This window comes from Mobula hypostoma, chromosome 23, assembly GCF_963921235.1.
Source record: "Mobula hypostoma chromosome 23, sMobHyp1.1, whole genome shotgun sequence".
Taxonomy (NCBI): domain Eukaryota; kingdom Metazoa; phylum Chordata; class Chondrichthyes; order Myliobatiformes; family Myliobatidae; genus Mobula; species Mobula hypostoma.
The window spans coordinates 21,468,588-21,496,398 of NC_086119.1; the positions used below are offsets into that span (position 1 = coordinate 21,468,588).

Sequence of the window (27,811 nt, forward strand, 5' to 3'; positions counted from 1 at the left end):
CATTAAAAAGGAAACTTAATCAGGGCAGTTCTGAAATGAATATACTCCATATAAGAATTCACACAGCATCAAGTCACAATGTTAAATCATGAGCTCTTAACTCACTAAAGTAAAAGCAATAATCAGTCATCCGAGGTGGTAGAAAATTAATCTACATTATACTGCAAAGATATTTAGAACACTTAAAAGTGAATAAATCTACATCTTATCTCTCCTTTAATTGTCTACAACTAAGGTTACAATATACAATGGGATAGTGTGTCAGCAGAATATACTATAAAGAGACAGAACAGTAATATTTATTTATACAATTTCCTTAACAGAATTAAATATCCCCAGCACTTAAGAAGTGCAATCAAAGAAAAAATTGACAGTCAGCACTAATCAAATAGGACAGATTACCAAAATCTTTGGCGATAGAATAGGTATTGAGGAATATTTCAACAGGAGCAACACAGATTTAGCAGGAGGAATTTCAGATCCTAGGGTCTGAACAGCCGGAGATAAAGTAAGTAATGGTGGAATCATTAAAATTGAGGATTAAAACTATTTCCTGTGAAAATTAAGAACAGTTCAGAAAAGAGGAAGGTCATGGTGAAATATTAAGATATGGTCATGGAACTTAAAAACCAGGAGTCCATATGCATTATTAACCACTTAGGTGAGGTGTGAACAAGATCTCATGTAATTTGGAATACAAGCAACAATGTTTTGGAGGAACTCAAGTCTGAGATACCGAGCTCTCCCCACAGGACTATTCCCCCATCTCAGATTACCACAAGGTTGATGATGTCAGGGAAAAAAAACAATGAGATTTAAAAGTCAGCAGAAGAGACCTCTGCTCTAAATGTTCCTCATGTTCTCCCTTTTTAATTCTATACGGCCCCGTGGAGAACATTCATTTTTATTATCACAAATGGGTGGAAGGTGAAGTTAAATTCTGATGAGATGATCCTACCAGATAGACGTGTTCAAATATCTCCGTTGGGTTATCCATTTGCCTCAAGATTACAATCATCTCATTATCAATATATTCTTTAAATTCTCTCAAGTTACAGACCATCTGCATTTCCAATTCTGTGCGAATCTGAAAAAAATACAATAATTAGCCATTGTAACATATACATTCTGTTTTTCTTTTTTTACTCCCCCCACCGCCACCATTTATCAGCAGAAAAAATACAGGGTTTAAGGACTGTTAATCAGACAAACTAAATTTCTGATTTGGTAATGCAATACAACTTTATATAGTCCTACTCAGGGTAGTTCTTTCAGGTAAAATTTGCAACTTTTTTTTTTTTTTTTTTGAGTCTTTAAAAATGAACATTACTGTGTGGAAACACAATATTCCATGCTGGAAGATATGAGCAGTGATCCTCTTTGTCTTATGATAAAAAAAAATGTCAACTAATATATTAATTTAGAACTTTTGAATTTTGTTAATTGTTTTTATTAAAGATCACCTACTTCTTTTGATGTGACATTTTCCAGGTCTTGTTGCATCATAATTTCTCGCAGTTTAGTCTTGATTAGTCTTTCAGTAAGTTCTCGCTCCGTTGGTCTACATTAGTGCAAATGGGAAGAAACAATGATCACAGGTAAATTAGGTTTCTCATTTCTTGATTAATCTCAAATAACAGGTGCTTTGTGAACTTTTAAAAAAATATATTATTCCCTTAATTATTCTGGTAATTAATGGGACATTGAAAACATATAAGCTACTAATGGTTTCAGTAACAAAATTTAACTATTTTTAGAACATTATCAATACCTTTCCTTCTTTGGACCATTATTTTTCAATAGCTAACTCAAAAAATGCTAAATGCATATAATGTGTAAACAAAAAAAAATAGCCATCGCCCTGGGCGTGGGAAGAGATTTCAGAAGCAAATCTCCATTTCTAATCTGTATAAATAAGTTTGCTGAAATGTGCAAACCAGATAAGTAAATAATCAGCTGGATTGTTTAGCACAGAATAGATACTGTACATGCATCAGCTCACTGAGGATTTCAACACCTGCACAGTGCTATGTGAAGGTATAGAACTCGCTGGAACTCAGATGGTGGCATAACTGACCACCTAATCCACCCTGGACTAACCAGTGAAGCTAAAGAAATTCAATAATGTTATGAGTTGAGAAGCTGGATATACTTTATATTTGAACCCTCAAGCTTTATGCCGGTCATATTTAGTGTATTTGCTGCACTTTTTGTTCTAATATTTTCTTAAACCGAATAAAGGATTTGGCTCTTTGACGTCAAGATGACATTCAGACCCAGTATCTGTAAGAGTAAGAACACTCATTGTAACACTACTTGATGCTGTCAAACTCAATGTGTTAGTTAGCTCCAGGACTGACCTGACTGCTTTAATGTATTGCCTATCTAAAGGTGCACTATATTCTAGTCACAAATTGTACATATGCTTGTCCGTCTACGCTATCTCCTGCTTTGAAACTAATATTGTACCTGGTTTGGTTTCTCAACTATATTTACTTTGCACCAACAGGTACGGCCTTAAATGCTCTCAGGGGTTCTCAAATCCTTAACTGATGTATTTTGTGAAGATACGACTCCAGCAGTGTTGAAAATGCAACAGCTGATCTGTGCACAGCAAGGTCAACAGCCAAAAATGTGATAATGATTAGATTGTTATTAGTTGAGTGATGGATGTTGGCTTAGAACTAAGTGTTTCTGCAGTTATTATAGTAAAGAAGCAGATGATATGTCTGTTTAAACTCTCCTCTTAAAGATTAAAATCTCTAATAGCACAGCCAACCCTCAGTATATCTCAAAGATGCACGTCTAAAAAACATTCTTCAGGAACCAAAGTCCAAAACAAAGTGCATACATCACAGACAACACAAAATATTAGCACAATAATATTAACAAATTAAAAAGTATTCTGTAGACGTACAAGTTGACATAGTACATTGTTAAATAAACAACAGTATACTGCTACTGGCTTTGTCATAAATAATATGTACTAGGTGATAGTAGGGCATTCAGATACAGATCAGACAAGTTTCACAACCTGTGGGAAGAAGCTATTACCCAGCATAATAGTCCTTGCTCTTATACTGCGGTTACTGCTGCCTGATGATGGGAGATCAAAGGGATTGTGTGACAGATGAGAGGAGGTCCCTGACAAAGCTGAGGATGCTTACAGCTTGTACAGCATCCTGACCTAACAAAAATGCAGGGCAATTTCACTGAAGACCTGGCTGATGTTGTGGTTTCCCCGCTAATATGATGAACTGAATACAGAGGCTTTTGGCCTTCTCCAGGCTGCTCTGGGGATTTGGATCTAAAGACTAAATTTAGTTCGGAATGACGTTGTTGTTGCTTGCTTCAATTGTTGGCATGATTTGTTTTGTTTTTTTTCCCCTCTTTCTCTGTGGGTACTGGGTGTTGGTCTTTTTTTAAAATTGGGTTCTTTTGGGTTCCTTGCTTTGCGACTGCCTGCAAGCAAACAAATCTCAAGGTTGTATAATTTATACATTCTTTGATAATAAATGCACTTTGAAATTTTGAAGTATATCCCTTAATACACTAGAGAAATTATCATTATTCCCTTAATGTTTAAATACATTTCATTCTTCTGGGAGCTTGCCACTTTTCAAATAGATTACCAGTATTACAGCAATGACAATACTGTAAAATTACTTCACTGACTGCAAGTCAGTTGGAATTATGATAGGCACAGCATAAACATATTTTGATCTGAGCATGAACCAGGCCTTAAACCAAGTTCATTATAAATCATTGTCCTGTTTGCTTGGTTAATACGTCATATGCCTTGTTCATCCACTGTTGAGTGGCTTTTAAAATTCCATAAACAAAGTAACTGAGTAAGCATTATACGAAGTTTTCTTCAGTTGCTTTTGATGTGTTACTTTGTGCAGAAATATCTTAACATTTGAACAGACTGATACTAACTAGTTCAGACGACAGGTTGTCATCTGTGACACTCTACAGATTAGGAAGACTATTTTAACTAAAAAAGTAATTGAGCACTATTGATAGTCAGTGACATGCAGACACTATCCAGCTGCCACCTTATTAGGAAGCTGATAGTATAACACCTTCTGTGGAAAATGAACAGAGAGCTATTGATAAATATGGACAACTTATAGTAGAGTTAATGCTTTAAAACTGCAGTGTTCTGGGTTCCAGATGCAAAATCCTAAAAGGACTGGGAAGATGTCACAGCTTAAACAAGTCAATTCTAATGCTTCAGTATTGCTGGAACATCCAGCAACTTCAGGCACAGAACATATAACAATGCAGGCCCTTTCTCCTACCATGTTGTGTTGAGCTTTTAACCTGCTCTAAGAATAATCTAACCCTTCCCTCCTACAGGGTCCTTAATTTTGTTTTCCTCTATGTACTTAAGAGTTTCTTTAATGTCCCTAATGTATCTGCCTCTACCACCAGGGAATTCCACGCACCCTGACATTCTCCCTATATGCTCCTCCAATCACCTTAACATTATTATCCCCTTGTAGATTAGATTAGATTCAACTTTATTGTCATTGTGCCGAGTACAGATACAAAGACAATGAAATGCAGTTAGCATCTAACCAGAAATGCAAAGAATAGTGTTATTTACAAAACAACTGCGAATAAAAAGTAAGTGCTACAGCACACAAATATAAAAGTACTGAGACAGTACAATATGGGTGCAATACTGCTTAGTGCTGTGATGTGAGGTTCAGCAGGGTCACAGCCTCAGGGAATAAACTCTTTCTGTACCTGCTGGTGCAGGAGCGGAGGCTCCTGTAGCGCCTACTGGATGGGAGAAGAGTAAAAAGTCCATAGTCAGGGTGAGATGCATCCTTGATAATGCTTTTCGCCTTGCCCAGGCAGCGTTATGGTAGATGTTCTGAATGATGGGCAATTGGGTGCCGATAATCCGCTGGGCAGTTTTCACCACACGTTGGAGTGCTTTGCGGTCCGATACGGGACAATTGCCATACCACACTGAGATGCAGTTGGTGAGTATGCTCTCAATGGTACAGCAGTAAAAGTCCGTCAGTATCCTGGGACAGAGGTGAGCTTTCCTGACGCTCCGCAGGAAATAAAGGCACTGTTGCGCCTTTTTGATCAGGATGGAGGAGTTCAGGGACCAGGTGAGATCCTCGGAAATGTGGACACCAAGGGATTTGAAGCTTGATACACGCTCCACTGCAACTCGGTTGCTGTAGATGTGAGTGTGGCTCCTAGCATCCCTGAAGTCCACAATGATCTCCTTGGTCTTCTGGGTGTTAAGGGCCAGGTTGTTGTTGGCACACCATGCGGCCAGGTGCTGGACCTCATCCCCGTAGGCCGTCTCGTCATCCCCTCTGATCAGGCCAACCACCATGGTGTCATCTGCGAACTTGATTATGGAGTTAAGAGTCATGTACAGGAACGCAGTCATAGGTGAAAAGGGAGTACAGAAGAGGGCTCAGCACACAGCCTTGAGTTATTAGTTATTTCCACTTGATCTATGCTCCTTATCATCTTGTACACCTCTATTAAGTTACCTCTGATCCTCCTTCACTCCAAAAAGAAAAACCCAAAAGAAAAACCCAAATTCACTCAATCTGCCCTCATCAGACATGCTCTATAATCCAGGCAGCATTTTGATAAATCTCCTCTGCACCCTCTCTGAAGCTTCATATTTTTCCTATAATGAGGCAACCAGAACTGAACACGATAGCATCTGCAGAATTCCTCGTGTTTACAATATTGCAAATGTGTTCTAACCAACATTTTACAGATCTGCAACATTACCTGGTGGATCTTGAACTCAATTCCCAAACTAATAAAGGCTATATGCCTTCTTAACAACCACATCAACTAGCTGAACTTCAGCAATGAAACATCAACTGGGCTGAACTTACCTTTATGTCTCTGATTTCTTGTCAGCAATTAATCAGCTCAACTTTAACACTCCTCCTCGAGCCTTACCCCCCTCTAAATGCACTGTCCTCTACCCTCCTTGCGCCAATCTCAACCTTATCATCAAACCGCAGACAAAGGGGGTGCTGATGTAATGTGGCAGAGTGACCTCTACCTTGCTGCGGTCAGGCAGTGACTCTAAGACATCGCCACATACCTACTCCTTGAAAAGGACCCCACTCCAGGATATAATTATTGTTTGATCATTGTTCTGCCCTTGGTATAAGTAATTTCAATTTCCTTAGTTATTTCAAAACTTGGAGTCAGAGAGATACACATGGAAGCAGGCGTTTCAACACACCAAATAAGTGCCAACTATCAATTACCAATTTACTCTAATTCTATGGTTATTTGATATTTTAAAATTCTGCTCTCATTGTTATCAACTCTTCCCATATTTTAGAGTGGCTAATTAAGCTAACCATCAACAACTTAGGGATGTGGAATGAAACCTGAATACTTGGGGGTCAGGGTAGTGTGGGGAAACCCCACAGAGTCACAGTGAGAATGTACAAACTCCAGACAGACAGCACGCAAGGTCAGAACTGAAACCAGGTCTGACCTTGAGGTCAGTGGGTGTACCATCCGTGCCACCCACTACGGCACAGCTTCCAAACATGTGTCTGACATGTCTTGTCTGTCACAGTTTAACTTTGTTAATTAAATTTGCTTAATTCTTTAAACATAAGGCTACACAATTTCCTTTAAGGAACTGGAGCAGGAATGGGCTATTCATTCTCTCATGTCTGCTCCAACAAGATGATCATTAACCTCAGCACCATTCCCTTGCACAATCCCCACAACCCTCCGTTAATGTTCCGTATTCTATACATTTCTGGGATTCATTTCAAGTTCTACTTTCATTTCAAGTTCTACAAAAATTACTGATATTTTTTAACCTCTTAAAAACTAATGATTTTTTAAAAAATATGATTGATGTGAACCCATCTGAGCAGCCTATGTTGATCAGATTCCTTAGATCTGATTGCTCTATAGCAACTGATGGCTGCAGCAGGAAAATCTTGAACACAGTAACTACTATATCTTTGTTGGGTGGAACAGGGAGATCAGTGCCACAAAGACCACTAAACCTTTTCTGGAAGCTTTCTTTCTAGTGAGGAAATTGCTTTGCCTCTCAATTGACCACAATATTATAGAAGTTGACAAAAGTGAATGAAAGTTAACATTCATTCTGTTTTCTTGGTTTTAACTGAAACAATCCAAAACACAACAGTGTCCCATTCCATTAACATGGACAGACCATCAAACCATGCAAACATTTCACCGTTCAGTTACATCGTGGTTTAATTAGATCAAGTGGAGTGCAATGTTTCTCCATGGGAACAAGATATTTAAATGATGCTGGGAGATAAAGGTGTAGTAATAGATTATGTACATACACATCAGTAAAGAGCACAGGTGAATCAGAGCGATGAGACTGCAGATCCTGCATTGCATTCCACTCATTAATGAAAGACTGGTTGGAGTTGATGCGACTCTCGTAATAACTAATCCATGTCAGGTACAGACTTCCAGGGTAGTAATTGTGCGTCCTGGCAATCTCACAGGCTTTGTGTAAACTTTGTAGAGCAGACCTGGGAAAAAAAATTCACAAGTCACACGTCAGAAGTTGTTGCCAGAAAGCTAATCTGTTGAATAAATGTGTTTTTTTTTTGTCAACAGGTATAACAAATGCATAAATTCACACATATGATCGTATCAAAGTGCACCTCTGTTGATTTTAGGGTGATTAATGCAGTTTTCATTTATTCAGATTTTATACATTGCTAATAGAGAAAGTTATCAAATAGACACAAGATCCATCAGAACATGGCGAACTTCCAGAGAACAGCAATGTCTGGCTGTTATTCACACTAAATAAAGTACAAAGAAAACATTTATGAGAGTATTGGCACAACTAAAGGGACAGAGTTAAAGGAAGAGGTTGGCCAGCCTAGGTTTTTATTCCTTGGAACATGGGAGAATCAAAGGCAACCTTAGAGAAGTGCTTTAAATTATGATAGGCATTGCTAAGGTGGATAGTTACGGTTCTTTTTTCCCTAGGGTAGGGGGCACCAGCATTACAATACTGGACTGGTCTAAGAACACTGAGGCTTTCTACAAGAAGGGTCAGAGCCATCTCTATTTCCTGAGGAGACTGAGGTCCTTTAACATCTGCCGGACGATGCTGAGGATGTTCTACGAGTCTGTGGTGGCCAGTGCTATCATGTTTGCTGTTGTGTGCTGGGGCAGCAGGCTGAGGGTAGCAGACACCAACAGAATCAATAAACTCATTCGTAAGGCCAGTGATGTTGTGGGGATGGAACTGGACTCTCTCACGGTGGTGTTTGAAAAGAGGATGCTGTCGAAGGTGCATGCCATCTTGGTCAATGTCTCCCATCCACTACATAATGTACTGGGTGGCCACAGGAGTACATTCAGCTAGAGACTCATTCCTCTGAGATGCAGCACAGAGCGTCATAGGAAGTCATTCCTGTCTGTGGCCATCAAACTTTACAACTCCTCCCTTGGAGGGTCAGACACCCTGAGCCCATAGGCTGGTCCTGGACTTATTTCATAATTTACCGGCATAATTTACATATTACTATTCAACTATTTATGGTTCTATTACTATTATTTATGGTGCAACTGTAACGAAAACCAATTTCCCCCGGGATCAATAAAGTATGACTATGACTATTAGGGGGCATAGATTTAGGGTGACAGGGGAAAGATCTAAAGGAGGCCTGATATAAAAGATGAGTATATGGAACAAACTGCAAGAAAAATTTGAAGCACGTACAGTGGTATCAATTAAGCAGTACACGGAGGGGCAGTGCTTAGAGGGATATGGCCCAACACACAAAATTGGGACTAGCTGGGTGGGCACTATGGTCAACATGGACTCATTGGACTGAAGGGCCTGAATCCAAGCTGTAATGCTCCAAATTAGTAAGGTTTGTTGGATATTGCTACATTAACCGCCCACATCATTGCTCTTTCAAAGGTCGCAAAAGTTATGGAACTGCACTATTATAATTACATTTTATTTCAGAATGCATTAGCTGAAACAGCAATAATAAATCATCAAGGAAATGCTGGCAAATAGTATGTTATCACAAAAATTCTTACCACATTGCTTGTACAGACACAGGCTTGAAGATGTGAATTCTGTTCACTGTTGACACACTGAACCCACTTGGGGGTGAAATCAAAGCAAAAAAGTTAGCAGCAAATATATCAGACATAAAAACCAAAAACACTAGTGTGTAGTCTCTACACAGGAAGATCCTAATCTATAAGAAACAGGAAACTGCTAGGCTACTTACAGAATGCTTTTATTTGGAGAAAAATAAATTACAGCTTATATTACCACTGTTACTTTGGGTGAAATTTCTATTTATTCTAATTATACAAGGTGAATGACTGATTAAATGGCAAATAGTAGGCCAAGATGCTAATACAGAGCAGTTAAGTTGGTTACTGTCAAAGGAAACTCAAATTCTTTTAGTGGCAATTATGTCATTATTGGCACTTAGCAATAGGACAGTTTTACATATTAGCCCAAGCCTCCTCTTGTGCCACGATGAGGCCACCCTCAAGGTATCACCTTCTAGCTATCCTTCTTCCCTTCCCCTCACCTTTTTATTCTGGCATCCTCCCCCTTCCTTTCCATTCCTGAAGAAGGGTCTTTGCCCAAAACCTCAACAGTTTGTATATTTCCATGGATGCTGCCTGACCTGCTGGGTTCCTTTAGCATTTTATGTACATTGCTTAGGACAGCTTTATTCTGATGGGCATTTGATAGTTAATGTTTAAGTTTCTAACCCATTAGTAATTATGAAAATGTGTTTTGAGAGTTCAGCAAAAGTAGAATAGCTGGACATTCTCAGCAAGTATTTGTGGAGAGCAAATGAAGAATGAACATAAGTGAAGTGGGAAGTTGACATGACAGACAGCAGGATTCTCAGGGTCAATTCGATTGATAGTGGGGGAGGGGTATGGGGTGGGAGGTGCTCTTGTTCTTAATAAATAACCAGTGTCACAGTTTTCCATAACACGATGCTCATCAACTGTAATTCTATCAAGGACAGCAAACTAAAATAAAACTTTTTTGAAAAAAAACTCTTTGTGACAAAAAAGTCATTTATTTCATATTTGGTTAGTGAGAACAGAAGTGCTAGAAATACTCAGGTCAGGCAGAATATGTGGAAAAGAACGTAGAATTAACAACTGAGTTCAACCCTTCATCAGAACTATTAGTAACAGAAAATAACATTTTGCCAAAAAACAAGGCTCAAACCAGGTTAACATTTCAGTAGTTTCCTTAACTAGATATTTTAACCACACTACCTAGTAGAAATACAAATAAATTTGATAAACCAGAAGGTAAGGGGCTGAATGTCTTAACAGGTTATAAAAATAAAGTATTGCAAAGACTTGTTCTGAAAAACTGTTTGAGAAGATAGGGGAAAATGACATTTTAGACGTTAATGAAAATGATCAGAACCAAAGCCAATTCTGTTGTTGGCTTTGACACGAACACACTACTACCATCATGCAAAATTGACTAAGGCAAGAATCCAGACTGATTTTTCACATTGTTTTGTCTCTAATATTTTCCTTTTTACAAATAACATGTGACTTATTGTTGTTGGTTTGAAGGCAGTATTTTGCTTCGAGAAAACTCTTATTTGACATTTACTGCTAAGTTCCCAAAGATTTACAATGTGCGATTATATGTTGGGTATCAAGTGTACTCACCCATCTCCATCCAAATGTATCAGCGTGTCACTCCATAATGGAAGAACTAGGCCCATCGTGCAAGTACTGCTGCAAAGATAACAATCTACAATTAGCAATGTTTCCGTGCACTTTAAGATATCAGTACAAAGCAATCTGTAGTGAACTAGTAAAGAAGGCAATCAATAACACCATAGAACTGTATCCAGTTCACGTACATTCAGGAAAAGCGTAAAACATATTCAAAGAACAAGAAATAAACCAGTAATGTCAAATGTTCTTGCATATAATTAAAAACAAATTTCGAGTACACTCTTCTCAGGCTTCTGCCTATACCCAGCTATCGATTTTAACTTGCATTTTCGATGACAAACTCCGTCATCTTTATCATGGATGATGCCTGGGCATGTCTAGTCCAGTGGTATTTTTAACTCCATTGTCCATTCCTCCTGATTGGTTAGTCCTCATCCAATCAGGTTTCTGCTGTCCCGCCTTGTTTACAATCAAATTCCAGTTCTTACTTAGAGTACAACTGTTGTCTCTGTTAAAGTTCTTTCTCTTTTTCTCATGGTTTTGTGCCACCGAAGTCAACCAATTTCTCCAGATAACCCAAACGGATACACCTCCAGTGTTTCTTGATGAGACAAGGTGGGACAGCGGAAACCTGATTATATGTGGACTAACCAATCAGGAGTGACGGACAACTGGGATACAAATACCACCAGACTAGAATTGCCAGGGCATCATCCCTGATGAAGATGGCAGAGTTTATCATTGAAACGTCAGTTAAAATCAATTCCCTAACCTGGCTGGAAGCCAGAGAAAAGTTTACTCATCATATATGCCAGGAAAGCACTAGACCTTTTTCAAGAACAAATTAGTTTAACAAGTGCTTCCATAAGATTTTTCATCTTTGCCCAAGCCATCCTTTCAGAAAAATAGTCCTTCACTTGAGAAAAAGACCCTTTTGTTTTCACTTTCTAAAACCCACAGGATTTTGAGACAGTCAAAATGGCAACATTTAAGAAAAAAAGGGATGTTGGAAATTTAAGACAAAAATAAAATGTTAGAAGTACTCATTGGATCAGGCAGCGTTAGTTGCAAAGAAACATTCAACATTGTGGGTTAAGATCAAATGTGAAGGCCTACAAAAAAAAGTCAAGGCAGGTTGCATTTTCAAAGAGTTGTAAGGAGAGATCAGTCAGGCTGGATCAAGGTTTTCCAAACGTTTATGCCTTCAACCCCTACCGTTAACTGAGGGGTTCGTGGACCTCAGGTTGGGAACCCCTGCACTGGGTCTTTATTCCTTGGAGAACAAGAGATGATCTCCAAGAAGTTTATAAAATCGTGAGGGGGTATGCATAATGTTGATGGACTCCCCAACCCTGGGGAAAAGACAATGACCAAAAACTAGATGGCACAGTTACAGGGAGGGGGAGGAGTAGAGAAAGATTTTTAAAGAGACCTGAGAGGTAAAGTCAAAGCCCAGTGAGCACCTGCAATGAAGAGCCACAAGAAGTGGTTGAGGCAGGTATAAATGCAACATTTAAGAGTCATTTGGATAGGTACACGGAGGGTGGATGGATTAGAGTGTTATGGGCTGAACGTAGGCAACTGGAACTAGCAGAGAGAATCCAGTGGTCAGCATGGACCAGTTGAGCTGAAAGGCATTTCCGTGCTGTAATTTTCTATGACTCCAATTAAGCTTCTAAGACTGTCTTTTTAGATATACACCATCAAAATTGACTTAAAAAGATAAATTAATAATTACATACTATGCAATTTTTTAAAAAAAATATTAAAGATCTAAAGAATTTCCTGCTGCTCTTCATAAATTTTAACCCATCAGAGTTTCAATGTTGAATACACAAAAGCGCTATCACCAACTCCATTCATAATTATGAGAATTACAAGATGCGGTCGCAATTAGATTCTAACCAGACTTAATCATTGTTGTTGGTTAGAGAATTTGTTAATTTCATTCTTCTTGCAAATACCATGGAGATCTCAGCAAGTAGTGCAGCAGCATGGGGAGAAACAAGAGGCTGCAGATGCTAGAATCCAGAGCAAAATAAAATGATCTACCACCAAGATTTCTACATTCCCCTCACCCCCTCAAACCTCACTCTTCTGGGCAACACTCCATTCACTTTGCATCATTCTAGTCTGCCAGACTGGCCCCTACCTTACTGATGACAAACAGCAGCGCACAGATACGTCCTCATATTGACCTCGGTAAGACCATACCAACAAACACCAGACCACCATTTCCCACACCGTCACACCTGGAGATCATTCCTCCATAGCACCAAACTCATTTCTTGCTTCTATCACTTGCCCAAAATCCAGAAACAGGACTCTCCTGGTAAGCATTTTGTTTCTGCCTATTCTTGCCCCACTGAATTCATCTCTTCATACCTTGACTCTTCTGTCTCTTTATCCAGTACCTTTCCTCCTACACTCAGAACACCTTGCATACTCTCCAACATTTTAACAACTTCTGGTTCCCTGCCCCTCACCGCCTCACACCCATTATGGATGGCCAGTCTTTATACAACTCATTCCCCAATTAAGTCTTAATTGCATCTGCATCTTTCAGTAACAAAGAGCCAAATAATTCCCCTCTACTAACACATTTATCCTCTGAATTTCCAGCAGATTGTTGCTGGTGGAGCAGCATCACTCCCTGCTCAGGTCAGCTTTGCCTGGCCTACGTTCTGTAACCTTTTATTAAAAAAGGCACACACATACTGAAATGGATTTGTTTTAGAAAGGTTTCTTTTTGGGAAAAAAGGTGTACTGTTCCAATGAGTTGAGTACAGGTATATTTGAAAAAATTGGATTTTTAAATAAAGATGTTAAATTTAAGATTATAAGAGTTGAAAATTACATTTTGAAATTAGCACAATTTCTTTTCTATTGATGTGACCTTTTTGTAATTACTACAGCTTTATCAGCTGTATTTCAATGAAGATTGAAGATTAAAAACTATATGGGACATTTCAAATCAAGTTGGGGCTTGAATTAACAATCATCAATAGCCTTGCTCATCTTACAACCACCATACAAAATCCATGCCATACAATTGTTACTGCAAGTGATAGCAGCAGCAGAAATATTTTGCAGTTGGAACACCATATCTATGTCACAGTGGAAGTGTCTGTATCCTCTAATATAAAAATGTTCTTCCTGAGATAAATTGCATACAAGACTAAGTGTGTGTTTAAAATAATAAAAATGTCAGCCATTCATCTGCAAACATAATTCAGTCAAAGAATAGAGTACCACTACTACTAGAGAATCATAGAGAATCACATAATTCATCTAATGTCAGCCAGGCAATACAGAAACAGGTGCAGATAATATTTATTTTAGATATTTGCAACATGTGAAAAACTTTTTAGCTAGTATACTAAAAAAAGGTATAATGCATTTATTAAATTTCAAATCATGTAAAATTCAACAAATATGCCATTAATTTTGCATTTCCAGATTTCAGAAGCAGTTTATTCTGATCAGTACTTTGCAATGCTGGAACGAAGTTCTGAAATGCTCTGGGAGATAGTTAACACAAATAACTTGTGTTGACGGCACAAAGTGATCTCATGGAAAGTTTTTAAAAAAAGATGCCCTTGATCATGAGTTATTCTTAGGTCTTCCCTAGCCACATGCTTAAGGCATTTCAAAAAGCAACATGCAATGGAATGGCACTCAAGAATTATATCCACAAATAGGGAACTAGAAAACACAAGTTGTCATGTTTATATAGCAACAAGCAGGCATCCACCCAACACATTTGATGCTGGTCATTTGTCCTCTCATTAGACCAATTTAAAGTAATTCTCCATCCTCATGTTGGCAAACTACAGCAGGAATGCCTATAAAAAAAATGTTTGCATCCTTAGTGTAGGCCATTGTTAATCAAAGTCTCTTCTTGCCTATTAACAATGAATTGGTATAAATGAGCAAAGAACCAGAGCTGATACGGCAAAGCTAAGCATTAATATGTAATGTGTAAAATTCCAAGGGAAAGATTTCTGATTTCTATCAATCGTTTGTCATTTGAACAATTTTTAAATGTTCCACTGTAGAGTACTTGGTCAATTTTAAAGCTCATATCCAAACTGTATCAGTAAAGAAATTCTTCTCCAGCTCTACATATGTCCAAGGCTATTTTAAGTGGTTACAGTAATATCATGTATAGTATTACATTCATCACGAAGCAATCTAAAAATTCTTAGGTAAGGTTTAATGGATGCTGACTCAGCTCCCACTCCCTGACTTGGAATTACTGCCTGCAATGACCTTTATCGATTGCAGTGGCATTGCTCAGAGTTCTCCACGTTGGAGTCTGGAAAATGCAGGAACTCAGGTGGACAGGTAAAGGAATCCAAGCCTCGAAACACCCTAGAACTTTTTACAGATGAAAATGCTAAGCAGGATTATGCCACCTGCAGCTGATTTCAAGTTTTTAAGTATCTTTGACACAAGATATTTGACTATTGACATAAAAGTACACAGAGATGTACACAAACCCTGAAACATTTAAAATAAAAACAGGGTTTTACATGTTTCATTGAAATCAAGTGGGTTTTTACTGCTCTGGTCTTCTGCCTGCACTGGATCTTTTTATTGCTAACTGCTGACGGGACATCAACCACCTCAACTTCACCACACCTTATTCCAATTCCAACCTCACTCCTTCCGAACGCTCTGCTCTCCACTCCCTCCGCACCAATCCTAACCTTACCATAAAATCCGCTGATAAGGGGGCTGCTGTAGTAGCCTGGCATACTGACCTCTACCTTGCCGAGGCACAGCGACGACTCGCTGATCCCTCCTCTTATTTACCCCTCAAACATGACTCCACTAAGGAGCACCAGGCCATTGTCTCCCACACCATCGCCCACCGTAATCAGCTCTGGAGATCTCCCATCCACTGCCACCAACCTCAGTTCCCACACCCCGCACTTCCCATTTCTACCTCCTGCTCAAGATCGACAAACCTGCCTGTCCAGGTAGACCCATTGTTTCAGCTTGCTCCTGCCCCACCAAACTCATTTCTGCATACCTCGACACTGTTTTATCCCCCCTTGTTCAATCCCTTCCCACCTATGTTCATGACACTTCTCATGCTCTGGATTTTTTCAATGATTTCAAGTTCTCTGGCCTCCACCGTCTTATTTTCACCTTGGATGTCCACTCCCTATATACCTCCATCCCTCATCAGCAAGGTCTCAAAGCTTTCCGTTTCTTTTTGGATTCCAGACCCAGCCACTTCCCCTCTACCACCACTCTCCTCCATCTAGCAGAATTGATCCTTACTCTTAATAATTTCTCATTTGGCTCCTTCCACTTCCTTTAAACTGAAGGTGTAGCTATGGGCACCCATATGGGTCCCAGCTATGCCTGCCTTTTTGTTGGCTTTGTGGAACAGTCCATGTTCCAAGCCGATATTGGTATCCGCCCCCACTTTTCCCTTGCTACATCGATGACTGCATTGGCGCTGCTTCCTGCACACATGCTGAGTTCGTTGACTTCACCAACTTTGTCTTCGACCTCCATCCTGCCCTCAAATTTACCTGGTCCATTTCCGACACCTCCCTCCCCTTCCTTGATCTCTCTGTCTCTATCTCTGGAGACAGCTTAGCTACTGATGTCTACTATAAGCCCACGGACTCTCACAGCTACCTGGACTATTCCTCTTCCCCGCGCCCCCACCCCCGTTACTTGTAAAAATGCCATCCTCCTCTCTCAATTCCTCTGTCTCCGCCGCATCTGCTCTCAGAATGAGGCTTTTCATTCCAGAACGAAGGAGATGTCTTCCTTTTTTAAAGAAAGGGGCTTCCCTTCCTCCACCATCAACTCTGCCCTCAACATCTGCTCTCACCCCACTAGTGATAGGGTTCCTCTTGTCCTCACCTACCACCCCACCAGCCTCTGCGTCCAACATATTATTCTCCGTAATTTCCGCCATCTCCAACAGGATCCCACCACCAAACACATCTTTCCCTCCCCCCAACTTTCTGCTTTAAAGACAATAGACGATAGACAATAGGTGCAGGAATAGGTCATTCGGCCCTTCAAGCCAGCACCACCATTCTCTGTGATCATGGCTGATCATCCACAATCAGTACCCTGTTCCTGCCTTCTCCCCATGTCACTTGACTCCACTATCTTTAAGAGCTCCATCTAACTCTTCCTTGAAAGAATCCAGAGAATTGGCCTCCACTGCCTTCTGAGGCAGAGCATTCCACAGATCCAGAACCCTCTGTGTGAAAAAGTTTTTCCTCAACTCTGTTCTAAATGTTCTACCCCTTATTCTTAAACTGTGGCTTCTGGTTCTGGACTCCAACATCGGGAATATGCTTCCTGTCTCTAGCTTTCCGCAGGGATTGCTCCCTACGTGACTCCCTTGTCCATTCATTCTCCCCCATCCCTTCCCACCGATCTCCCTCCTGGCACTTATCCTTGTAAGCGGAACAAGTGCTACATCTGCCCTTACACTTCCTCCCTCACCACCATTCAGGGCCCCAGACAGTCCTTCCAGGGGAGACGACACTTCACCTGTGAGTCTGCTGGTGTGATATATAGTGTCCAGTGCTCCCAGTGTGGCCTTCTATATATTGGTGAGACCCAACGCAGATTGGGAGACGGCTTCACTGAACACCTACGCTCTGTCCGCCAGAGGAAGCAGGATCTCCCAGAGGCCACACATTTTAATTCCATGTCCCATTCCCATTCCGATATGTCAATCCATAGCCTCCTCTACCGTCGAGATGAAGCCACACTCAGGTTGGAGGAATGACACCTTATATTCTGTCTCAGTAGCCTCCAACCTGATGGCATGAACACTGATTACTCTAACTTCTGTTAATGCCCCTTCCTCCCCTTCTTACCCCATCACTATTTATTTATTTATTCCCCCCCCCCTTCCCTCTCACGATAACTCCTTGCCTGGTCTCCATCTTCCTCTGGTGCTCCCCTCCCCCTTTCCTTCTTCAAAGGCCTTCCATCCCATGATACTCTCCCTTCTCCAGTCTTGTATCCCTTTTGCCAATCAACTTCCCAGCTCTTGGCTTCATCCCTCCCCCTCCTGTCTTCTCCTATCATTTTGGATCTCCCCCTCCCCCTCTCAAATCTCTTACTATCTCTTTTTTCCAGTAGTCCTGACGAAGGGTCTCGACCCGAAACGTCGACTGTACTTCTTCCTATAAATGCTGCCTGGACTGCTGCGTTCCACCAACATTTTGTGTGTTGCGTGATTTCCAGCATCTGCAGATTTTCTCGTGTTTGCGTTTTTAAATGTTAGAACTTGTGCAGGATCAGAAAAGTGATTCACAGGACCCAGCAAGATTGGGCTTTTCTGCTGGACTGCATGTGCAATCTAGTAGCATAATTGACCATCAGTAGTCCTGGATTCTGAAGCCAAGAATTTACTTCCATTTCAATGCTGAACGCCAGCAGATTGGTTGGATCAATTGGCAAAAGCCAGCATAATTAGCCATTTCAACATGCTCGCAATATTTGAAAATAGATAGTCATGTTAGTATTTCTCTTGCAACAGGAGAAGCTTTGAGTAATTAGTTACAAAAGTAAAGCCTAATCCTCAACTGATGCATAGGCGTACATTGACTATACTGAGGAACTCAAGCCAAAGGACCAAAATCAAACTGAAATCTATTTTGCATGATCCCAACTTGTGTAAATCTAGATTTTAAAAAAAAATATTGAGTGCATTAATCAGAGATATAACTCAAAGGTGGAAATGAAAGTGATCCAAAGATGGTTAAAACCAAACAGGACATACAAGTTGACAAAAATAAAAACATTATCCAACAAATATTATTAAAAAACTGTATCTCAAAATCATGAATAAATTAACTTTAATAAAAAATCCATCTACTTTCAATCTGACAAGAGGACCTCTAACATACAGACATAATGTTCAGATGACATTATGCAAGAATGAGTTGATTATCAAGTTATCTTAAACTTTCATTTTATACATTTCAGAATTCAAAATTTAATGTTTAGTTACACACTATATTATACAAGGAAGGAAGCTATTGTTTTCCTGCAAATAAGTAAACTGGTTAAGTAACAGTCTTACCTATCTTTGAAGAAATCCATTCCTAAAACAATACTTTCTTCTGTATCTTGTCTGCCATTGGTAGAAACCACCACCATGTATCTGGTCAGATCTATGTATGCACTTTCCAATCGTACAGCCTGAAATTTTTCAAAATGAAGGTTACTTTGAAGTTGTTATTTTAACGTCTGATGAAAATTAACATTTAAATGTCTAGTGTTCATCCAAATACAACACATTTTCAAGTCATTGAGTAGATGCAAGGTTACCCTGTCATAATTCTAGGCAATTTCTGAATATCACTCCAAAGTAAACTTCCCTCCTAACCTCAGTGGATATTACAACAGGCTTCAGGGGCTAAAGGGCTAACTTCTGCTTCCATGTTAAAAGTTATTGTCACAATACCATCCATTAATTAGCTTCATTATTGCAAGACATTTAGAACGTGTGGCAAATTTTTCTGTTGAATTCAAACAGAATTTGATTGCTATAATATTGACAAATGGGTGCATTATACTGAAGTTCATATGCTCTGGACTCTATTACATCATTTATACTATTCAATAAATATGAACACATTTGTTAAAACTAACCTGTTACAAGTTTGTTTTCAATTTTGGTGGGGAACTGCAAGAATAAATTTATAGACATGATCATAATTGCTCTGGAAATTATCCAGAAACAAGGATGCTTTCAATGTAGTACCTTCTGAAAAAGTGTAGCTATAAATGGTCTCTGAAGACCTATCACCTTGCTCGTCTGCAGTTTCTCTCTGCTGTCACCCTATTCTTATCTCGGAGCACCTGCCTGACAGGGAATGTCATTGGAACTGCAATTGGATGTAAACAGCTGATTGATTGGGGATGTGCTCCATTCTCAGGTGACTTTGTCAGAAGAAAAGGAAGCCCTGACAGCACTGCATCTTTAAAGAAGAGAAAGAACCAACCTTTTGCAATCTCTTCTATGTCAGTGATAATAAATCTGATTTTGCATTCCAACAGGCTCCAACTATCAAGGGAAGTTTTGGAGGGGGAGGGGACAAAAAGCAAAGGAAAGTTGTATGACTGCTACATACCACCTCCAAACTGGTTAAAATGCACCCGGATATTCTGTCAGTGGAAAAGCACAAAAAGACTTGGCAGCCAAAGCACCGAAACATCTGCCACATCACAAGATTTACTGCAAGCTACTTTTAATTTTCCCAAGAGCAGTGGCAAAGCAAACTTCCTAAACATCCGTGCAGCAATAATGGATATTTTTAGATACTCATACTGCATTATGTTTAAGAGGGGCAAATCATATATCATTTCAAAGGGATGGCCTCTGTATGAACATAAAGGCAGCAGGTTATGCTCCACAGGGCACCCTTAGAATCAACATCTTCTGAAGGCCTTGGACAAGGTGCCACACATGAGGCTCTTAACAAGCTATGAGCCCCTGGTATTACAGAAAAGATTCTAGCATGTATAAAGCAGTGGCTGATTGGCAGGAGGCAAACAGTTGAAATAAAGGAAACCTTTTCTGACTGGTCAGTGACTAGTGGTGTTCCACAGGGGTCTGTGTTGAGACCGATTCTTTTTACGTTATATGTCAATGATTTGGATAATGGAATTGATGGTTTTGTTGCAAACTTTGCAGATGATATGAAGATAGGTGGAAGGGAAGATAGTCTTGAAGAAGCAGAGAGTCTGCAGAAGGACTAGATGGATTAGGAGAACGGGCAAAGAAATAGCAGATGGAATACAGTGTTGGGAAGTGTATGGTCATGCACTTTGGTAGAAGAAATGAAAGGTTTGACTATTTTCCAAATGGAGAGAAAATACAAAAAATACTGAGGTGCAAAGGGACTTGGGAGTCCTTGTGCAGGATTCTGTAAAAGTTAATTTGTAGGTTGAGTCTGTAGTACAGAAGGCAAATGCAATGTTAGCCTTCATTTCAAGTAGACTAGAATATAAAAGCAAGGATGTAATGTTGAAACTTTATAAAGTACTGGTGAGGCCTCACTTGGGAGTATTGTGAGCAGGTTTGGGTCCCGTACCTTAAAAGAAACATGCTGAAACTGGAGAGAGTTCAAAGGAGGTTCACGAAAAGGATTCCGGGATTGAATGACTTGTCATATGAAGAGCGTCTGATGGGTCTGGGCCTGTATTCACTAGAATTCAGAAGAATAAGGGGTGACCTCATTGAAACCTATCAATGGTGGCAGGCCTTGATAGAGTAGATGTGGAAAGATTGTTTCCTATGATGGGAGAGTCTAAGACCAGAGCGCACAGCCTCAGCATAGAGAGGCTTCCTTTAAGAACCGAGAGGAGAAGGAATTTCTTTAGCCTGATGGTGGTGAATGTGTGGAATTTTTTGCCACAGGCAGCTGTGGAAGCCAAGTCTTTATGTATATTGAAGGCAGAGGTTGATAGATTCTTGATTGGTCAGGGCATGAAGGAATATGAGGAGAAGGCAGAAGACTGGAGCTGAGAGGAAAATTGGACCAGCCATGATGAAATGGTGAAGTAGACTCGATAGGCTAAATGGCTTAATTTTGCTCCTGCATCTCAGAATCAGAATTCAGAATTCTTATGGTCTTATCTTTCCTGTGCCTAATTTTCTTAAGTCTTGCTACAGCCATCTTCAGTAAAAGGAAAAACAGCAGTTTATTAATTAACTTGACAACACTGATCTTGTCCCAATTGTTTGGAGACAAATGATACTGTCTTTCAAATCCCCCTCATGTTTTAAAATTTTGCAATTTAAACAGTTGTTTTTGCATTGATTTTAAGGAATAGAAGCTGGAAGAATTCATTCAAATCCTTATGCCTGCTCTGAAATTCATTGAGATCACAGCTGATCTTTTCTCTCAGCAAAACTTTCCAACACCAACAGGCAAGCTCAACCATTGCTAGGTCAGCATTAAATAAATGTCTCACTTGGCATGTTTTCAACTCCAAATCTCATTCAAGGGCTCACTAAAACCCATTTCACACACTCATATCTTATCTAACGGGAAGGGAAGTGGGCAGACATTTCACAGAAATAAATGAGGAACTGTCAGAATTGACTAAAGACACCCTATCATGTTAATTTAATGTTACATGATAACAGGAGACCACAAGTAATAACTTGTAATATTCCGCTGGTTTTTCCAGAAGTATAGCAAACCATAAAATCCAAATCAATCTACAAAAATTAAAAAAGGCAAAATAACACAAATACGAGAAAATTTGCAGATGCTGGAAATTCAAGCAACACACAAATGCTGGTGGAATGCAGCAGGCCAGGCAGCACCTACAGGAAGAAGTACAGTCGACGTTTCGGGTCGAGACCCTTCGTCAGGACTAATGGAAAAAAGAAATAGTAAGCAATTTGAAAGTGGGAGGGGGAGGGGGAGGGGGAGACCCAAAATGATAGGATAAGACAGGAGGGGGAGGGGATGAAGCTAAGGAGCTGGGAAGTTAATTGGCAAAAGGGATGCAAGGCCGGAGAAGGCAAAATAATATGGAATTGCACGAATAACTCACCAGTCGAATATTGTCTTCAGGTCTAAGAAGAGTGAACATTGCTTGTAGGTGCTGTTGGAGGTCACCTTTAATAAGAATAAATCTTGAATTAGAGAAGTGTAACTTGTGATAAGTATTTATAATAGTTAATTGAATCATATAAACAGGTACCAACATTTTTCCTTGTAGCAACTTGGGATTTTGTAGCACTTGTCTAGTTTCATAAACTTCATGCACAGCATTTCACTATTCTACTGGTCATTATCTCTTGCCATTGTATACAAAAAATTAGGGAACTAGAAAGGATAAATGTGCCTTGCATTAGCAAAAATCAATCTTTGTTTTTAAAGTCATACATTAACTGTTTATTAAAAAAAAGTAGTAGAAATGTTTCTCTATATCACTTGTGGCCAAAACTGAGAATGTAAACGTCATTTGTATGATTCCTTGCCAGCAGACAATTACTATCACTTGGATGCTGCAATAGCAACATTACATTTTTTTTTAATTCTTTACTCTTTGATCTTCTGATGCCTGTTTCTACAAGCTATAATGTTACCTTAGTAAACACAGAATATTTCAATCCACATAAACTAAACATCCTATAAATCAAACATAATGGGTACCAAACCTATAAAGACTTCAATGCCTCCTGACTTACTAAGTTCCTCCAGCATTGTGTGTTGCTCAAAGAATACTAGTATGACCTTACTTAAAATAATTAAAAAAAAAACAATAAAAGGCATTTAAAAATACCATCTGCTGGTGAACTTTAAAATAATGGGATTAAAATAAGGGTAGCTGAAGCTTCTCAAAATCCAGAGAACAACCAAAGGGAGTACAGTGACAACAGTTTGTGATGGTGCCCCACACCTCCAGTGACCCCGTTCAATCCTGACATCAGCTGCTTTCTGTGTTGACTTTGCCTGCTTTCCCCATGACTGTGTGCATTTTCACTGGATGCCCCTATTTCTTCCCAAGCAGCAAGCATGAGCTGGTAGATTAACTAGCCATTGTGAGTTACCCTTTCAAGTAGGCAAATGCCCAAAAGGGGAGCTGGTGGCATATGAGAGAATAAAATTTTTGGGGCAATGGGACTAACAGATCTGTCTCTGGGATGTTTGTACGAATTCAACTGAATGGCTCCCTCAGTGTCCTAACAGGCAATTATTGTTTGTTTTGTAAAATACATTCAGTGAAACACATGGCCACCTAGATTGGTGCTGCATCTCCGGGTGTAGTTAGATTTCCAAGTATATATGGATGAAAAGTTTGAAATGGTAGCCTAAATCAGGAACCTAACAAATGTGCTTATCCTCAGCTGGGCAGTACTGTGTAATTCCAGCCTTATTGTCACTTCATGTACAGTGTCCCCCGCTTTTCGAACATTCGCTTTATGAAACCTCACTGTTACGAAAGACCTACATTAGTACCTGTTTTCGCTAACAGAAACAACAGGAATTCTGCAGATGCTGGAAATTCAAGCAACACACATAAAAGTTGCTGGTGAACGCAGCAGGCCAGGCAGCATCTCTGGGAAGAGGTGCAGTCGATTTTTCAGGCCGAGACCCTTCGTCAGGACCCTAACAGAAGGTGTTTTCACTGTTACGAAGAAAGGCAGCGCGTGAAAAAAAGCAGCGCACGATAAAAAAAAAAGCAGCACACAATAAAAATCAGTGCGCGCCCCGAGCAGCCGCTCTTCCCCGGATTCCAAACTGCATTCTCGCCGGCATTGCTTAACCACACGTCTGTGAGCATCCGTTAGCAAGATGAGTTCTAAAGTATCAGAAAAGCCCAAAGGAGCTCATAAGGGTGTTACACTTAGCGTAAAACTAGACATAATTAAGCATTTCGATCGCGGTGAACGAAGTAAGGACAAAGTGAGCTTGGCTTGTGGAAGTTGACGAAGATGATGTTGAAAAGCTTTTGGCATCCCATGACCAAGAACTGATAGATGAAGAGCTGATGCAATTGGAAGAGGAAAGGATAAAAATCGAAACCGAATTCAGTAGCGAAAGTGAAGTCGTCCAGGAACTGAACGTGAGACGAATGCATGAGATTTTCGCTGCAATGATAAAGTACGACTTTAATTTTGAAAGGGTACGCTGGTTTAGGGGATAATTGCAAGATGGTTTGAGTGCTTACAAAGAACTGTATGATCTAAGAATGTGCGAGGCTCAGCAGTCAAGCAAGCCTTCCACATCAGCCACAGCAGATGACGAACCTCGACCTTCGACGTCAAGGCAGGCAGACAAAGGAGAAGATGAGCTGCCTGCCCGAATGGAAACAGACGACGAGATGACACCCCAGTGTCCCACCACCCCCGTGTCCCACCACCCCCACCCCTAGGCCACAGACAGATACCGATCTGCGGAGAATGCAGCAGTAGCCGGGCGGCACACAGCACATCTTTAAGAAAAAAGCCAAAATAACAATGCTAATTGTCGGCCCAGATCAGAGGTGATGCAATCGGCAATCGTCTCTGATCTGGGCCAACAATTACGTGCCGGGCGGCACCTAATTCATTAGCATGTTTATTTCGGCTTTTTTTCTTAAAGATGAGCTGTGTGTCTGCCGGCTACCGCTATACCCCCTGCATGCTTCGTGGATCGGTATCGGTTCGCTGCCCGGAGGATGGGGGCCACTGCACCACCCAAACTCCGACGGCTCAGTCTAACACACCACCATCAGTGTGCTCTGCGCTGTCTTCCCGATTCCCGTAAGTGATACTACACTGTACATACATTATTTCTACTTTATATAGGCTGTGTATTTTTGTGTGTTATTTGGTATGATTTGGCAGCTTTATAGCTTAAAGGTTACTGGAGAGCGCTTGCGCCATGTTTCTGCCAAGAGCGCTTGAGTGAGATTTTCACTACAGAGAATAGTGCCGGCAATGATTGTGGAAAAGTATTTCTACTTTATATAGGCTGTGTGCTTATCATATCATTCCTGCTTTTACTATATGTTACTGTTATTTTAGGTTTTATGTGTTATTTGGCATGATTTGGTAGGTTATTTTTGGGTCTGCGAACGCTCACAAAATTTTCCCATATAAATAAATGGTAATTGCTTCTTCGCTTTACGACATTCCGGCTTACGAACCATTTCATAGGAACGCTCTACCTTTGGATGGCGGGGGAACCTGTAATAGCTTAACCCAGGCAAGATATCAAGAAAGGCAAGATATCCAGAAAAAAAAAACTTCATGACAAAACCAGACTAGATTTTAAGAATGGGGTTTGCAAAATGGCAAAAGCAAATCCTTAACCAGCTGATTTAAAAGTATTTCTGCCACCCGGTTATATTGCATCACGTCTCTGCACCTACAGAGCTATCCCGACAAAGATGAAAAATTATTTACTGCTTCAACATGTTAAAAATAGATTTGTGAAAAATTCAGGCTATTAAAATGTCAAAAGTAAACAGAAGGAACAACATAAATCTTCATCTGAATTGAAACCTGTCACATTCTCAACTAATAAAGCCAGAATCTTGTGTTGTTACAAGAAATTATGCATTATTACTCATTTTATTAACCAATGTATTATTTCATTTTGTCAGATGCATCTGTACATAGTAAAAGCAACAAATGTTTAAATTTCAGTTCTAACATTTTTAGAAACTAAGTAAATTCATTCAAGTGTAAGGAAACATTCTGATAGGCTGCATCACTGTCTGGTATGGTGGGAGCTACTGCACAGGACCAAAAGAAGCTGCAGAGAGTTGTAAATCTAGCCAGCTCCATTGTGGGGACTAGCCTACAAAGTATCCAGGACATCTTCAAGGAACGGTGTCTCAGAAAGGCAGCGTCCATTATTAAGGACCTCCAGCACCCAGGGAATGCCCTTTTCTCACTGTTACCATCAGGTAGGAGGTATAGAAGCCTGAAGGCACACACTCAGCGATTCAGGAACAGCTTCTTCCCCTCTGCCATCCAATTCCTAAATAGACATTGAACCCTTGGACATTACCTCACTTTTTTAAAAAAAATATACAGTATTTGTTTTTTTGCATGATTAACCTATTCAATATACATACACTGTATAAAGTATACTGAATAAGATTTATTTAATACTATTTCTTCTTCTATATTATGTATTGCGATGAACTGCTGCTACTAAGTTAACAAATTTCATGTCATATGCCGGTGATAATTCTGATTCATCTACACTGGATTATAAACAGTACTATCAATTAGCACTTAAGATAGAAATGCTATAAAGCTATTAATACTGGGTTTAGCATTAAATGTTCATTTTCCATTTTGCCATTTAAGGCTCTAAAACTGTAAGAAAACTAAAGCAAATAGTGTGGGCAATCCAGAATGGATGTTCACTCCAAAGAGACAATAAATGGATAGCGGTTTGATGGAAATAGCCAGCTTTGGGTCCCAATAGATTAAATGGTTACAATGCCAAGGAATGCAAAAACAAGTTTCTTAATATACAAGCCAGCAACACGTTGTTTAATGATCTAAATAGGATGTGAAAAGGACAGATGATAAAGTGGATGGGGAGAGTGAAAGGGGAGGCCTGTCTTAGGAAAGACTGGCTCTGACTTCCTCAAATTTCAATCCCAAAACAAAAAGTGCATGAACATTTTTGATTGAAGTAGGTACAAAGATGTGGTTATTTAGGTTCAGGACTGAGGAAGGGAGGGTCAGGAACTCAAAATGGGGATCTGCGATAAAACAAAATTTGGGAACAACTGCTTCTGTCCAAACTGGATAATTGCTAGATTATGCCATGACCAAAATCAATTGATTTTGGTCTTGCATATTTTGATGATCTTCATGGGTGGTGGGGTGGAGATACATCTCTACCAAAAGGGGTGTAAAGCGCTTCTTTCCTCCACTAGCCTGCAGATCATCCTTGGGCAAGGTGTAGCATCTGCTTAGGCCCCTGATCAGGGTCACATGAAGCCATAAGAGGTGGTGGTGGGTGGTTGTATGAGCAACTGGTGCATATCACCCCTAGGCCTGGTAATGCAACCACTGATGCCAGGCAATCTCTGAAGAGAACTGTTAATAGCTGGGTTCACCAGTCTTGTAAAGGTACTGCCCAGAAGGCAGCAATGACAAGCGACTACTGCAGAAAAATTTGCCAAGAACAATCATGATTGCCCACACCATATGACATGGTACATAATGATGATGATGATGATGATGATGTACAAGACATGGCCTTCTGTTAAATATACAAGACCAAGATCAAATGAATTTTAGATACCAACTGACTTGACAGATGCAGAGAAAAGGCAAGAAAATAGCGGATCAACCAAGATCTAATTAGGATACAGATCAGATTCAGGGGGTAAATTCGGTTCCCATTTAATAAATTCCTACGCAAATTATAAGGAATAATAATCCTGTAGAATTTGAGGGCTGCAACACACTCAACAAAAGTTGGGACAGAGTTAAAATAAGATTGAAAAGTGCACAGAATATTCAAGTAACACCGGTTTGGAAGACTCCACATTAAGCAGGCTAATTGGTAGCAGGTGAGGTATCATGACTGGGTATAAAAGTGGCATCCAT

At 39.9% G+C, this 27,811-nt stretch overlaps 1 protein-coding gene across 4 annotated transcripts in view; it reads right to left on the reverse strand.

Annotated features, from left to right (window-relative positions):
* The window catches only part of LOC134336806 (protein phosphatase Slingshot homolog 2-like), a 181,971-nt gene that overhangs the window by 20,649 nt on the left and 133,511 nt on the right, over nucleotides 1–27,811 (reverse strand). For 3 of the 4 annotated variants that reach the window (XM_063031286.1, XM_063031285.1, XM_063031283.1), the window contains 7 exons: nucleotides 22,294–22,358; nucleotides 18,803–18,921; nucleotides 10,711–10,779; nucleotides 9,079–9,144; nucleotides 7,347–7,541; nucleotides 1,468–1,561; nucleotides 959–1,087 (listed from right to left, as the gene is read on the reverse strand). In XM_063031286.1, coding sequence (XP_062887356.1) covers nucleotides 959–1,087; nucleotides 1,468–1,561; nucleotides 7,347–7,541; nucleotides 9,079–9,144; nucleotides 10,711–10,779; nucleotides 18,803–18,921; nucleotides 22,294–22,358 — 737 coding nt within the window. The remainder of the gene's footprint in view (nucleotides 1–958; nucleotides 1,088–1,467; nucleotides 1,562–7,346; nucleotides 7,542–9,078; nucleotides 9,145–10,710; nucleotides 10,780–18,802; nucleotides 18,922–22,293; nucleotides 22,359–27,811) is intronic. The other variant, XM_063031284.1, reaches the window with a different exon arrangement.